Source organism: Cherax quadricarinatus, chromosome 65 (assembly GCF_038502225.1).
Source record: "Cherax quadricarinatus isolate ZL_2023a chromosome 65, ASM3850222v1, whole genome shotgun sequence".
Taxonomy (NCBI): Eukaryota; Metazoa; Arthropoda; class Malacostraca; order Decapoda; family Parastacidae; genus Cherax; species Cherax quadricarinatus.
Window position 1 is genome coordinate 16,321,032 of NC_091356.1, and position 17,360 is coordinate 16,338,391.

Sequence of the window (17,360 nt, forward strand, 5' to 3'; positions counted from 1 at the left end):
GGTCACAATTGGAAGTTGAAGACACAGATGAGTCAGAGAGATATTAGGAAGTATTTCTTCAGTCATAGAGTTGTCAGGCAGTGGAATAGCCTGGAAAGTGATGTAGTGGAGGCAGGAACCACACATAGTTTTTAGACGAGGTTTGATAAAGCTCATGTTAATGTAAAAAATTTTAATTTTGCACCAAAAGATTCTTAGAAAACTTACCTAACCTTATTATAACAAGAACAATTTATTTTAGTCTAACCCAACTAAATATATTTTAGATTTGTTTACAGCAATTTAATACTAAACAAACACAGTGAAATATATTTTTTCCGTTAGATTCAGAATGATTTTGGCGAAATTATTGCATACACAAATTTTCACTTGTCGTATATGGCAAGATGAGCATTACTATATAAGCCAAGATCGCAAGTTCTGCCTATTCGGCACGACATATATATATAATATATAATATATATATATATAATATATATATATATATATATATTAACAAGCCAGCCGTCTCCCACCGAGGCAGGGTGACTCAAAAAGAAAGAAAATCCCCTAAAAGAAAATACTTTCATCATCCATCAACACTTTCACCTCACTCACACATAATCACTGTTTTTGCAGAGCTGCTCAGAACGCAACAGTTTAGAAGCATATACGTATAAAAATATACAACATATCCCTCCAAACTGCCAATATCCCAAACCCCTCCTTTAAAGTGAAGACATTGTACTTCCCATTTCCAGGACTCAAGTCCGGCTATATAAAAATAACCGGTTTTCCCTGAATCCCTTCTCTAAATATTACCCTGCTCACACTCCATCAGCTCGTCAGGTCCCAAATACCATTCGTCTCCATTCACTCCGATCTAAAACGCTCACGCACGCCTGCTGGAAGTCCAAGCTCCTCGCCCACAAAACCTCCCTTACACCTTTCTTCCAACCTTTTCGAGAACGACCCCTACCCAGCATTCCTTCCCCTACAGATTTAAACGCTCTCCATGTCATTTGCAGGGAACAATGAGCTAGTAACCCCTTTTCCTGTAATTACTGAAAAGAATAAGAAGAAAATTGTCAAAGTGGGAAGCCTGAATGTGCGTGGATGTTGTGCGAATGATAAGAAAGAGATGATTGTGGATGTTATGAATGAGAAGAAGCTGGATGTCCTGGCTTTAAGTGAAACAATGCTAAAGGGGGTTGGAGAGTTTCAGTGGAGAAGAATGAATGGGATTAGGTCAGGGGTTTCAAATAGAGTTAGAGCTAAGGAAGGAGTAGCGATAATGTTGAAGGTTAAGCCATGCCGGTATGTATTAATTCAAGTATTATGTGGAGTAAAATAAAGGTTGGATGTGAGAAGTGGGTTATAGTAAGCGTATATGCACCTGGGGAAGAGAGAAGTATAGAAGAGAGAGAGAGAGAGATTTTGGGAAATGTTGAGTGAATGCGTGGGGAGTTTTGAACCAAGTGTGAGAGTACTTTAATGCTAAAGTGGGTAAAAATGTTGTTGATGGAGTAGTAGGTAAATTTGGGGTGCCAGGGGTAAATGTAAATGGTGAGCCTTTAATTGAGCTATGTGTAGAAAGATGTTTGGTAACAAGTAATACATATTTTATGAAAAAGAGGATAAATAAATATACAAGGTATGATATAGCACGTAATGAAAGTAGTTTGTTAGATTAAGTATTGGTGGATAAAAGGTTGATGGGTAGGCTCCAGGATGTACATGTTTATAGAGGGGCAACTGATATATCGGATCATTATGTAGTTGTAGCTACAGTTAGAGAAAGAGGTAGATGGAACAGGAGGATAATGGCAACAACAAGTAAGAGGGAAGGGAAAGTGTATAAACTAAGGGAGGAGGAAGATCGGGTGAAATATAAGCAAATATTGGCAGAAAGGTGGGCTGGTGCAGGTATGAATAGTGGGGGGGGGGGTTGAAGAGGGTTGGAACAGTTTTAAAAATGTAACATTAATATGTGGGGTAGAAGTTTGTGGTTATAGGAGGGTGGGTGCAGGAGGAAAGAGGAGTGATTGGTGGAATGATGAAGTAAAGGGTGTGATAAAAGAGAAAAAGGTAGCTTATGAGAGGTATCTAGAAAGCAGAAGTGTTATAAGAAGAGTAGAGTATATTGAGAGTAAAAGAAAGGTGAAGAGAGTGGTGAGAGAGTGCAAAAGGAGAACAGATGATAGAGTAGGAGAGGCACTGTCAAGAAAAACTAGGGAACAAATGAATTTGTCAGTTAAAAACAGAGTATGGGAGTTAGTAGATGGGGAGATGGAGGTATTGGGTAGATGGAGAGAATATTTTGAGGAACTTTTAAATGTCGACGAAGAAAGGAGGCGGTAATTTTATGCACTGGCCAGGGAGGTATATCATCTTTTAGGAGTGAAGAAGAGCAGGATGTGAGTGTTGGGAGGTGCGTGAGGTATTACGTAGAATGAAAGGGGGTAAAGCAGCTGAAACTGACGGGATCATGACAGAAATGTTAAAAGCAGGGGGAGACATAACGTTGAAGTGATTGGTATTTTTGTTTAGTAAATGTATGAAAGAGGGGAAGGTACCTATGGATTAGCGGAGAGCGTGTATAGTCCCTTTATATAAAGGGAAGGGGGACAAAAGAGAGGAATAAGTTTACTGAGTATACCAGGAAAAGTATACTGTAGGGTTATTATTGAAAGAATTAGAGGTAAGACAGAATGTAGAATTGCAGATGAGGAAGGAGGTTTTAGAGTGGGTAGGGGATGTGTAGATCAAGTGTTTACATTGAAGCATATATGTGAACAGTATTAAATAAAGGTAGAGAAGTTTTTATTGCATTTATGAATTTAGAAAAGGCATATGATAGAGTGGATAGGGGAGCAATGTGGCAGATGTTGCAAGTACATATGGAATAGGTAGTAAGTTACTAAATGCTGTAAAGAGTTTATATGAGGATAGTGAGGCTCAGGTTAGGGTGTGTAGAAGAGAGGGAGACTACTTCCCGGTAAAATTAGGTCTTAGACAGAGATCTGTAATGTCACCATGGTTGTTTAATATATTTATAGATGGGGTTGTAAAAGAAGTAAATACTAGGGTGTTCGGGAGAGGGGTGGGATTAAATTATGGGGAATTAAATACAAAATGGGAAGTGACACAGTTGCTTTTTGCTTATGGGAGATTCTAAAGAAAAATTGCAAAGGTTAGTGGACTAATTTGGGAGTGTGCGTAAAGGTAGAAAGTTGAAAGTGAGCATAGAAAAGAGTAAGGTGATGAGAGAATCAAATGATTTAGATAAAGAAAAATTGGATATCAAATTGGTGAGGAGGAGTATGGAAGAAATGAATGTTTTCAGATATTTGTGAGTTGACGTGTCAGCGGATGGATTTATGAAGGGTGAGGTTAATCAGAGAATTGAAGGAAAAAAGGTGAGTGGTGCATTGAGGTATATGTGGTGGCAAAAAATGTTGTCTATGGAGGCAAAGAAGGAAATGTATGACAGTATAGAAGTACCAACACTCTTATATGGGTGTAAAGCTTGGGTTGTGAATGCTGCAGCGAGGAGGCGGTTGGAGGCGGTGGAGATGTCCTGTCTAAGGGCAATGTGTGGTGTAAATATTATGCAGAAAATTCGGAGTGTGGAAATTAGGAGAAGGTGTGGAGTTAATAAAAGTATTAGTCAGAGGGCTGAAGAGGGTTTGTTGAGGTAGTTTGATCATTTAGAGAGAATGGATCAAAGTAGAATGACATTGAGAGCGTATGAATCTGTAAGGGAAGGAAGACGGGGTAGGGGTCGTCCTCGTAAAGGTTGGAGGAAGGGGGTAAAGGCGGTGTTGTGAGCGAGGGGCTTGGACTTCCAGCAGGCGTGCGTGAGCGTGTTAGATAGGAGTGAATGGAGACAAATGGTATTTGCGACCTGACGATCTGTTGGAGTGTGAGCAGGGTAATATTTAGTGAAGGGATTCAGGGAAACCGGTTATTTTTATATAGTCGGACTTGAGTCCTGGAAATGGGAAGTACAATGCCTGCACTTTAAAGGATGAGTTCGGGATATTGGCAGTTTGGAGGGATATGTTGTGTATCTTTATATGTATATGCAGTGATTATGTGTGAGTCAGGTGGAAGTGCTGACTGATGATGAAAGTATTTTCTTCTTGGGGATTTTCTTTCTTTTTGGTCACCCTGCCTCGGTGGGAGACGGCCGACTTGTTAAAAAAAAAATTAAGCATTTTTTTTTGCATTGAATAGTGTTTACTTTAAAAGTTTTAACATAATTGTCAGACCAATTCATTTAATGAAAACTTGCATATTCATGTGTGCATATCAAATTTTCACTGATATTTTATATCATTCATTAAATTTATTTAATTTTAACAATTTTATCTGGAACATCATGCTTCAACAGAGATCAGCAACAGGGAACAGTATACATAAGCACATGCCTAGTTTGTGGACATCCATTTTGTGTGTATACACTGTACACTGATGTGTATTTTCTAGTTTATACTGTATATGCTGTGCACTGCAAAGTTGGTAATACATGAACATTAATCAGTAGATAGAGTGCAACCCAACTGGAGAGAGAAATAAAAGTATTAATACTGGAAGCTGCATATTTTGTCCTTCAGCTGAGCCCTCTGCTCACCAGGACCTTAGTTAGAGGCCAAAATATACACTTCCTTCTTAATTACTTGTATTGTCTGTCTCCAAGTGGGTTTATCATTTTCCATACTGTACACTGTTGGTATACAGTACAATTACACACACACACACACACACACACACACACACACACAAACACACACACACACACACACACACACACACACACACACACACACACACACACACACACACACATTCGTGCCGAATATGTAAAACTGGTCAATTAGCAAGAACTCATTTACAATTAAGTCCTTTCTAAAATTTTCTCTTATACGTTTAAAGATATTTTTTTTCATTAATGTTAATGTAAAAAAATTTAATTTTGCACCAAAAGAATCTTAGAAAACTTACCTAACCTTATTATAACAAGAACAATTTATTTTAGCCTAACCCAACTAAATATATTTTAGATTTGTTTACAATAATTTAATACTAAACAAACACAGTGAAATATATTTTTTTTCGTTAGGTTCAGAATGATTTTGGCGAAATTATTGCATACACAAATTTTCACTTGCCCTATATGGCAAGATGAACGTTGCTACTTAAGCCAAGAGAGCAAATTCTGCCTGTTCGGCACGACATATATATATATATATATATATATATATATATATATATATATATATATATATATATATATATAAACACAAATCTTTTGTCGAAGGAGACTCGAACCTACGAACCAAGGGACAAGGTACGCAATGCTCTAACCACCCAGCCACACTGGTCCAATACCTTGGCGCCCAGCGAACGCTAGACGTTTTGATCCAAGGCAACCAGAACAGGCAAAATATTCATAAACACTAATCTAGCTGGGCGCCAAGGTATTGGACCAGTGTGGCTGGTTGGTTAGAGCACTGTGTACCTTGTCCCTTGGTTCCTAGGTTCGAGTCTCCTTCGACCAGAGATTAGTGTTTGTGAATATTTCTCCTGTTCTGCGAATTACATATTATATATATATATATATTATATATATATATATATATATATATATATATATATATATATATATATATGTATGTCGTGCCGAATATGTAAAACTGGTCAATTAGCAACAGCTCATTTAAAATTAAGTCCTTTCTGAAATTTTCTCTTATACGTTTAAAGATATATTTTTTTCATTAATGCTAATGTAAAAAAATTTAATTTTGCGTCAAAAAAATCTTAGAAAACTTACCAAACCTTATTGTAACAAGAACAATTTATTTTAGCCTAACCTAACTAAATATATTTTAGATTTATTTACAATAATTTAATACTAAACAAACACAGTGAAATATATATTTTTCGTTAGGTTCAGAATGATTTTGGCGAAATTATTGCATACACAAATTTTCACTTGTCCTATATGGCAAGATGAACGTTGCTATTTAAGCCAAGATCGCAAGTTCTGCCTATTCGGCACGACATATATGTATATATAGATATATATATATATATATATATATATATATATATATATATATATATATATATATATATATATTCAACAAACCGGCCGTATCCTACCAAGGCAGGGTGGCCCAGAAAGAAAAACGAAAGTTTCACTTTTTAAATTTAGTAATTTATACGGGAGAAGGGGTTACTAGCCCCTTGCTCCCGGCATTTTAGTCGCCTCTTACAACACGCATGGCTTACAGAGAAAGAATTCTGTTCCACTTCCCCATGGAGATAAGAGGAAATAAACTAGAACAAGAACTAGAAAGAAAATAGAAGAAAACCCAGAGGGGTGTGTATATATATGCTTGTACATGTATGTGTAGTGTGACCTAAGTGCAAGTAGAAGTAGCAAGACGTACCTAAAATCTTGCATGTTTATATATATATATATATATATATATATATATATATATATATATATATATATATATATATATATATATATATATATATATATATATATATAGCCCACCCAGGTAATTTCTCATTCCCATGAAATCGGCCAAGCGGAAGTCTGGGACAGAGATTTGATATCAGTTTTTAAGGTAATTCCATGATATATTGAAACTGAGTGATTTGTAATCACTTTCCCCAAGCTTATCATTAGCCTCAAGATTATTTATTAGTGATTCCTTGTTGGCAAGAACCGAATCAAGCAGGTTGTTTCCTCTAGTTGGTTCTGTCACAAACTGTTTTAAAAGCCAATCCTGAATCGTATCAAGAAAGTGATTAGACTCAAGACTTCTTGTCATATTGTTCCAATCAGTTTGAAAATCTCCCATCAACACAACATTATCACATCTAGACGCCTTTTTGAATTTCGTCCCATAGCAGCTTACTGCACTCCCTATGAAGATTTGGGGGCCTATAAATCACACCCAAAATTAATTTGTCACGACCTTCTAGAAACTGTAGCCAAACAGATTCTGTGTGCGATGCTTCTAATCTTATATCTTGTCTAACACAACAATTTAAATTATCTCTGACATACATTGCCACTCCACCACCCTTCCTGTTGACCCTATCAGTGTGGAATAGTTTATAGCCTTGTACCAGGTTTCTGGTATAGAAATAATATCTACATTACCTGCACATGCAAGTAATCTTAACTCATTTATCTTATTTCTTAGACTCCTTCTGTTAGTACAGTAAACCTTAATTAAGGGAGCTAGTCACTCTCTACCCTTTACTGTCTCTGTTTGTCATTTTATTTGCCTTTACTAGCAACTTTATTTTGAATATTGTCTATTAAACATATTCCTGACGTATCCTGATAATATATGTTGTTTTCAACCCTTGTAATGCAGCTGATAGATTATATCTCTATAATCTATCAGTTTAAAGTCCTAGACAAGTCAGCAATGGCCCCCTGAATCGAGTTGGCTAATGCAACCACTCCGTCTACTGAAAGACGTACCCCACCACGTTTGCCATAATATTTGTCGCAGTTATCAATGAATGGGATTGCAAATTCCTTGTAGTACCTGTCTAGCCAACAATTTACACCAGTTGCCCTAGACATCCATTCATTGCCCACTTCCCTTCTTGCCAAGATGCTACATATGATTGGGACCCTTCCCTTAGACCTAATTACATCTATGACTGACTTTTACTTATCCAGCAGCTCTTGTCTCCTGCCCTTCCTGATATCATTTCCACCAGCACTAAGACAGATGATGGTCTTATTCTCATTACCTGACATAATATTATCCAGCCTGTTGACTATGTCATCAACACCAGCTCTAGGGAAGCACACTCTCTTTCCAACACTCCTATCTCGGTTACAGAAAGCACAGTCCATATATCTTACCTGTGGGTCACCTACAACCAGAATGTGCTTACCTTGATTAGAAAGGGAGTTAGATGGGTGTGTAGTTGGGGTGTCGATGAGGCGTATGTGGGTGTAGATGGGTGTAGATGGTGTATAGATTGGGTATAGATGGGATGTAGATGGTTGTAGATGGTGTGTAGATGGGGTGTAGATGTGGTGTAGATAGGTGCAGATGGTGTATTGATGGGGTGTAGGTATCTTCTATTAATAATTTCTTATTGCACAATTTCCCCTCACTCACTGTGCCAGAGCTTTTCACCAAACTCACTTCTCCCCACAAATCTCTCTGCTAATCTCACTCCTCTCGATAATTACTAATCTTGCCTCACCCCACAGCTCTCTCTCATCTTATTTCCCCCCACAGTTCTCTCTTCTTACATTATTTCTCCCCAAAGCTCTCTCTGCTTATCTTATTTCTCCCCACAGCTCTATCTTCACATCCTATTTCCCCACACCTTTCTCTTCTTATCCCATTTCTCCCCACAGCTCTCTCTTCTATATCCCATATCTTCCCAAAGACTTCTCTTCATATCCCACCCCTCTGTTAATACTGCCTTTGCCCACAGCTTTGCTAATACCACCTTTTTCCAGAGTTCTGTTAATACCACCTTTTCCCACAGCTCTACTAATACATCTTCTTCCCACAGCTCCAGCTCTATGGATACAACTCTCAGCTCTACAGAAACTTCAGCCAGGCCTCAGCTCAAGTATACGGTGTGGTGGGTATCGCTTTGCTCATCCAGGTGAGTAGGCTCGGAGAGGCCCGAGTAGGCTCGAAAACGCCCAAGTGAGTAGGCTGAGAGATGCCCAGGTAAGTAGGCTAGAAGATGTCTAGATGAGTAGGGTCGTCGATACCCAGATGAGTGCGCTAGAAGATGTCTAGGTGAGTAGGCTCGGAGACTCCAGGTGAGTAGGCATCCTTCTCTGTAAAGCTTTATCATGTTTGGCACTGGGTGGAGCTTTATCATGTTTGGCACTGGGTGGAGCTTTATCATGTTTGGCACTGGGTGGAGCTTTATCATGTTTGGTACTGGGTGGAGCTTTATCAAGTCATATTTCACTCTTTCGTAGAGTTTCGTCTAGTTTTAAACAAAATGTTTATGTGAGAGCGTATATCATGAGGATACTTCTAGGTCACGGTGGCCCGTGGCCTGGTAGGGAAAGCTCTCGCTTCACACGCTGATGGTCCGGGTTCGATTCCCGGCAAAGATTGGAAACATTGGTCGTGTTTCCTTACACCGGTTGTCCATGTTCACCCATCAGTAATAAGGGATACCTGGGTGTTAGTGGACTGGTGTGGGTTGCATCCTGGGACAAAATTGACCTAATATGTCCGAAATGCTCTGCGTAACAAGCGGCTTTCTGTGTTGTAGGAGGTAATTCATGTCAGCTAGGACTGTATACCTTATAATGTATTTGTAGAAATAAAGATATATTATTACATTATCATGGTTAGCGGTAAACTCTTGTGGGCTATTCAGTAGACAAGCTAGTGGAGGCTCGATCCTCCTCCCTTTATTCGAGGTAATTCTCGCGGAAATACTCGGGGATTTGAAAAAAAAAACTGATAAGAGAAGAGCCTAAAATAACTAATCTTGATGATATTTCAGAATAGAGGATTTGAGAGAAAGGTTAAAATAACTGCAGGTGAGGCGGAGAAATTGGTACAAGGCGACGTAGATTGAAGTTAAAGATTCGGATGAATCCCAGAGATGTCAGGAAATATTCACATAGCCTCAGGGATGCTTGAAACTCTATCGAGGCAAATTTTATACACACCTTGAAGATCAGACGTTAGGACTCGTATATGACCAGATATGAGGCGGTGTTAGGAATGTAGGAAAATGGTTCAGAGAACCTACAAGTTGATAAATTAGACACATGTGCAACACTTGGGTGTCTTTATTGAGGAAACGTTTAGCCACACAGTGGCTTCATCAGTCCACACGATGGAGAATGGTGATGAATAGGAGTTTGAGGTAATCAGTCCCTCAATTTGGAGTCAATGTAATCGACTCCAGGCTGAGAGACTGATTGCCTCAAACTCCTTCTGATCTTTACAGTTCTTCTGTTTATAGGACTGATGAAGCCATTCTATGACGAAACGTTTCCTCAATAAACACACCCAAGTGTTGAACATATTTCTAATTTATCATCGGTATTGAAAACATGATTCGAATCCGCAACCCGTAATAGGAGAGTACAGATCCACATGGACTGGGAAACGAAGTTAAGTGAAGAGAGCTCAATCTCATATCACTAGAAAAAGGAAAAGTTACAGGATATATGATCACATCACTTACGATACACAAGGCACAGTTGATAGGAACAAACTAAAGAGAGACTGGTTGAAAGTACTTGGAAAATAACGAAGCTGCACAACTTACAACAGAAAAGGGCAACAAAACTCGCGGCAGAAGTTTATCATACCTCCAAGAGACATAAACGATTCCTTCAGTGTGAGGGCAGTTAAGCACTAGGATATATAATCAAGTCAGATAGTGCAGGTCTGCTCAGTACATCCGCTCCAAATATGTAGTTTAGGTATACATGGCATGTTCAAGTCATGTAGTATAGATCAACGGGTATGTTTACTGCCGAAACGCTTCACCGTACACCAGGCTCTTTCAGCAAGTTACAGGTGAATAAAGCACTGGAAGCAGTAGAAGTAGTCTTGAAGCGATCTGACATAGCAACACCGTGGTATCGTGGTCCATGGGATGACTTCTGCAACTTCATAACTAAACAATAGTTTGACAGGATCTATTGTGCTGGTGGGCCACGCTCACGTATGACGTCAACTCCAGCTGCTTTATCTCTCCTCTGCTGCAGTACATAAGGTCTGGTCGTTTGCCTATGCTTTAGGCTAGAGGGACTGACCACCTCAAACCTAGGGTGACGGACTGATCACGTCATTATGTCTACTGCTTCCAGTATTATTATTATAATCTAAAATGAGACGCTAAACCTACTACTGCTTCCAGTGTTGTATCCACCCTTGCCTGACTTAAGAAGCCTGTCGTGCAGGCGTAATGTTTCGCTAGTAGAGATACCCAAGTGTTGCAAATGTGTCTTATTTATCAACTTTCACTTAAGGAATGTAATGTAAGTCAACACAGCAAATTCAATAACCACAATTAACTCATGAATTATATTTGAACTCCATACACTTAGTGAGGGATAAGAGAGATATATAGTGCAGAAGTACTCAGTACTTCAACTTAAGGGATGTATTAAATGCAAACTCAGTACACTCATTCAAGGGATGCGGTGAATAATAACTCAAAATTCTAACTCAAATTACATGGTATAGGTCAGCTCAATACACCTACTCACGTGATGTAGTGTACGTCTACTTAATTTATTTAATGAAAAGATAAAATGAATGCCATTCAAATATGACCAATTAATGGTGAGTAGGTCAGTTCATTGCACTAACCAAATAGATGTAGCTTAGATAGACTCTATATACTAACTGAAGTCATGTAGTATACTGAAGGTGAAGCCAATACACCCATTCAAGTCAGGTAGTGAAGATCATCTCAATTCACCCACTGATTGTTGTAGTGTAGGTGAAATTTTGTTAAATAAGGAAACCCTCGTTAATAATCTGGAGATCACTGAGGACCTTGGAGGAATACGAAAACAGAGGATAATACGGCAAAATCCTCGATTTTCGTTCTGCCGATTACAATGGACTTAGGGAATACATGTCTAGTCTTGACTGAGAATATCTGTCTAATGATTCTAATTCCTATCATTATTGTAAATAACGATAGGAACTGCGAATATAATTTTATTTAATGTACAACATCCTCAAAGTATATTTCTCAGAGAGAAATTAGGTCAAATAAGAATGATCTCAAATGGATGAATAGTTGACTAATGCATCTGTTAAGAGAGGAAAGAGGAATTTATAGGCGCATCAAAAGAGGAGAGGTTAGCCTTATTGATCAATATGTTCATTTTAAAGAGAGGTAAAAAAGGGGATCAGGAAGGCTAAACGCAACTATGAAATTAAAGTAGCTAGAAAATCAAAGACAAATTCAAAAGGGTTCTTTCAGATGTATAGAACAATGATCAGGGAAAAATTAGGACCACTAAAAACTAAGTCTGGAAAGCTTACTGATAACGACCAGCAAATATGCTCTACTTTTAATAGTTATTTCTTGTCAATTTTCACACAAGAAGACATAAATGATATAACAGTTATCAGTAATTAATCGGGCCCTGAGGAAAACAAATCAAGTAATATTACAGTCACGAGGGATATACTTATTAAACAATTAGATAAACCCAAACTAAATAAGTCCCGGAGCCCCGAGGAAACTGTAAACAAGAAAACTTAAGGAATGTAAGTGGGAACTTAGTCAGCCGCTAACGATTACTACTATAATCACGGGGGAGCGCTAAATTCGTAGGGATTATACAGAGCCTGTTGGGGGAGGGGGCGGATGAAAGGTATTCAGGCTCAATTCAGGGAACTAGAGCACAGATCCAATTCCCTAGAACAAGAGCTCACCACCAGCGTCAAGGAACCTTCCGAGGGGTACCTCACTAAAGACTGTTAAGAAAAGTGGCAGCTCGTGATATAGGAGGTAAAGTTACAACATGGATCGAGGCATGGCTGACTAATAGGAGGTAGACAGTTTGCATTAGTGGGGTCAAGTCTGAATGGGGACCGGTCACTAGTGGCATTCCACAATGATCAGTTTTGGGTCCATTGTTGCTCATAATTTACATTAATGACCTTGATGACGGAATAACGAGTAACACAAGTAAATTCGCTGACGGCACAACATAGGCAGAATAATATATTCTGAGGAGGATGCCAATGAACTTCAGCAGGATTTAGACAAATTAATGTCATGGTGTGAAAAGTGGCAGATACATTTCAATGTGGACAAGTGTAAAGTGATAGTCCTTGGTACCGACAATAATCCTCGTAGTTATAAACTCGGTGATGTAGACCTTGAATCATGGTAAGCAAAGGTAAGATGATCTGTATCGTGTGAAGACGTGCCTACTGTGTTGACGTGCCTACTGTGTTCTCCGTTCATGGCTGAGACTGTGATGATGGCTTGTTGCAAAATGCGATATCCATAAAGCATAGACATCTCCAGAAAATACTAGGTTAACTTATTGATCAACCTCTAGCATCTAGACTGTTTCTGGTTTTGTAACAGTTTGTCAGAATAAGATCAAGTCCAGTTATCCCTTGAATTTGAGAGAATTATTAATAGCGTTTTGGGATCCCAACTGGATGACAATAACCCAACGAAATAAAATTTGAGATCTTCAATAACAAAGGTGTCTAGGTGGACAATATCAAAGTAAGAAAGTTTGATATAATTTAGGATATAAGCTCCTACACTTCTCTTGTAATGCATTGTTAAATTAAACATATAATAGTATAAAAGCTCAGGGCACATTTCGTAACAGTATGATTCTTAAGTACCATCTGGTACGTATTATAATTATAATCATGGAGGAGCGCTAAACCCGTAGGATAATACAGCGTATGTGGGGGGGGGTGGAAGGTATTCAGGCTCAATTCAGAGCACCGGAGCACAAATCCAATTCCCTAGATGAAGAGCCCCTCACCAGCATCAAGGAACCTCCCTTGAGGGGATGTAGTACGTAGCCATGACGAGTTACACTCAGATGATAAATACAGGTGTGTATGAGAATGTGTGGACGTGCTCAGTGCTCGTTATGTCTCAGTAAGACTAGACTCGACTTAAACTTAAATAGTGACTGACAACAAGTCTTCAAATAACCTATCTTCTCGGCCATCAAGGCAATCAAAACAGCTTACTTGAACAATATGACAAACCAATCGCCAAACAGCAATAATGTACAAAGCAGCAGTAAACAGTCTCACAACGTCAGAAACAAGAAGACAAAATAATGACACTAACTGGGGACCATGAGCAGATCCTCCATGAAAGGCATAAAACTCCCTTAATACCTAATCTAAGTTCAGCAAAATCAAATCCCCGACTACGACGGTGCGTATGTGCCAAAACAAGATAGGTCCGATGCTTTAGCTTGGGACCAGGACTGAACTTTCTCCACTCGACACACCTCTGCAAAACGTCAAAAATCCGTAAGTCTAAACAGTGCTCTGTGAACAGTTACAAGAAGTAAGTTTCGGGTCTCCAACGAAATCATACCCTGCCAAAAACAGTGTAAATCACGAACAAACAGCCAGAGACACTAGAGACAAGAGAGATGCTTCTAAGACAAGAAGCAGATCTAGAGCGAGAGTGAGGTAGAGAGGGCAGTCTCCAATCAGAGGTGAGAAGCCAGAGATACTCCGGCGACCATGGCAGGTAAACAAGCGAGCCGGTAGTTAGCAAGGCAGTTTGTGAGAGCAGACAGCCAATCACAACTCTCCAACAGCGAGCACAGTGAGATGTGTAAATTGTAACATCCTGCCTACCGACATAAGCTAATATAATATGTCAAATAATAATATAAAGCAAGCTATTTTCATTATAGATATTAATGAAAATATCGGCAAAATAAAATTGTATGAAAAAGGTAATATATATATATATATATATATATATATATATATATATATATATATATATATATATATATATATATATATATATATATATATATATATGTCGTGCCGAATATGTAAAACGGGTCAATTAGCAAGAACTCATTTAAAATTAAGTCATTTCTAAAATTTTCTCTTATACGTTCAAAGATATATTTTTTTCATTAATGTTAATGTAAAAATTTATAATTTTGCACCAAAAGAATCTTAGAAAACTTACTTATAACAAGAAAAATTTATTTTAGCCTAACCCAACTAAATATATTTTAGATTTGTTTACAATAATTTAATACTAAACAAACACAGTGAAATATATTTTTTTCGTTAGGTTCAGAATGATTTTGGCGAAATTATTGCATACACAAATTTTCGCTTGTCCTATATGGCAAGATGAGCGTTACTATTTAACCCAAGATCGCAAGTTCTGCCTATTCGGCACGACATATATATATAGTTCCTTGATAATGTGAGTAGTCACGAAAGCGCTTGGAATTTCTCTATTCTTTCAGAGTGGTTGTTTTGCATATATATATATATATATATATATATATATATATATATATATATATATATATATATATATATATATATATATATATATATATATATATATATATATATATATTTACATTATATACATTGGGTCCCATTCAGAGGGCACACTATGGCTTCCCTCAACTTTGAGCAACAGTATCTTTAAGGTTATTGCAGAGTTAAAGGAAAGCAGAAGAGAGATTCAGCGGCTTAGAGGGGTCTGCAGGTATATCCCAGTAATCAATAACTGTTCAAAATAAGGTTGTCGAGAACAGCCGTGACGATGATCGAATTAATGATTGGATGTTGGTTAGAATGAATAGGACGAAGATGAAACTAAGGAAGGTCCACAAGACTGCTGTGGCGTGCAACAGTTCCTTCTCTGTGTTAACAGACGAGTGTGAATCGACAGTTCAGAACATCCCAACCAAGACCATCGAGAACATCACGACAAACACCACCAGCAAAGGAAAGAACATTGCTTTAGTTAGATACAGTCAGAGTAAATTAATGGATAGAGCATTTTGTCTTAGAGATAGGAAAAGGAGGCAAAGGGTGTGTTTTCCTGAGGCTGGGACGCAGGATATTGTTAGTGATCTCAGTACTGGAGGCAGCGATAATGGCAGACATTAACTTGAGCAGGTAAAGGTCAGCAATAGACATAATTGGGAAGGGAGGGAGTCTCGTAATATGTGGCATTTTGCCGAGGAAAGGATGTTGGAAGTAAATAGTTGTTCAGAGCAACTGGTGTTAATTGTTAATTATTATGATTACAATTAAAGAAAGCAAAAGGAAAAGATAAAAAGAGGAAAGGTACAAACAAAAAAATCTTAAAATATTTTATGCAAATATTAGAATCGCCAGAAATCAGATAAAAGAATTACATCTGGCTGCATGGGCTGGAGCCATTGTTATTGCAGCAATTGAGATTTGGCTTAATTTGAAAAGTCGAGACATGATTGCCGAGTGGAACATTCAAAGGTTTAAGTTGTTCCATGTAGATAGATCTGACGGGAAAGGAGGTGGAGTAGCGTTATATGTACGATAAAATATAAATTTCTGCATAAAGGCAAATATAAAATTTGATGGATTAGTGACAGGATCTGTTTGAGTAGAATTTCTAGAAAGTCAGCCCCTCAAGGGAGGCTCCATGACGCTGGTGAAGGGCTCTTGATCTAGGGAATTGGATCTGTGGCCCAGTTCCTTGAATTAAGCCTGAATACCTTCCATTCCCCCCCACAGGCGCTATATAATCCCACGGGTTTAGCGCTCCCCACGATTATAATAATAATAATCTAGGAAGTCAATAAAATTAATTATAGGTGTAATATATCCACCCATAAGATTAGAAAGCGACAAAAAGAGATACTTTTTTGGGGATGAAACTGTTAGAGCTCATAGACTCGATAACGCAGTAATATTAAGGAATTTTAACTTTAGTTAAATTGATTGGACTCTCTTGACCGGTAATCTGGAGTCCAGTGACTTCCTGGAAGTAGTTCACGACCCGTTTCTGAAGTAGTGAATGTCAAATGACTATTCTCACTCAAGAGAAGCTATGTACCTCATCTCACGGTACCAACTTGTTCGATGTAGTGTAGGTTCACTAAATTCACTCAGTAAAGGGATGTAGTGAAGGTCGTCTCAAATACATCCACTCATGTAATGTAGTGTAATTCAACTCAACACACCCACTGAAGGAATGTAGTGTAGGTCACGTCAGTACACCAGCTATAGGGATGAACTGAACTCCAACTCAATATGCTCTTTCATAGAATAAAGTGAAAAACATCTCGATACACTCAAGTCATATAGTGTATCGAAGGGCAGTTCGCTATACACATTCAAATTATGTAGCGAAGGTCAACACTATATACACTTAAGCCATGAACTGCCCGTTAACTCAAAATACTTAAGTCAAGACATTTCAGACAAGTCAATACACATTCTCAAGCCATGTTGTGAACGTCCCTTTGTATACCCACACGTCATGCAGTGTAGATTCACTCAGTATACTCTCTCATGGGGTGTACACTCAATCAGGGTATGTATTATTATTATTATAATAATGGAGAAGCGCTAAACCCGTAGGATTATACAACACTTATGGGGGAGAGGGGAAATGGAAGGTATTCAGGCTTAATCCAGGGAACTGGAGCACAGATCCAATTTCCTAGATCAAGAACCCCTCACCAGTATCAAGGAACCTCCCTTGAGGGGCTCAGGGCATGTAGCTTACTATAACTCAGCTCAGTACACCGACTCTTGTCAAGTACTGTATGTCAAATCAATAAAACCCACTAAAGCCATGTATTGCAGGTCAACTAGAGTCACTCATTGTTG

At 38.3% G+C, this 17,360-nt stretch overlaps 1 protein-coding gene across 1 annotated transcript in view; it reads left to right on the forward strand.

Annotated features, from left to right (window-relative positions):
- LOC128700601 (carbonic anhydrase-related protein 10-like) overlaps positions 1 to 17,360 on the forward strand; it is a 65,174-nt gene that overhangs the window by 17,300 nt on the left and 30,514 nt on the right. The window contains exon 4 of the mRNA XM_070098996.1: positions 8,557 to 8,652. Within this exon, the coding sequence (XP_069955097.1) occupies positions 8,557 to 8,652 (96 nt within the window). The remainder of the gene's footprint in view (positions 1 to 8,556; positions 8,653 to 17,360) is intronic.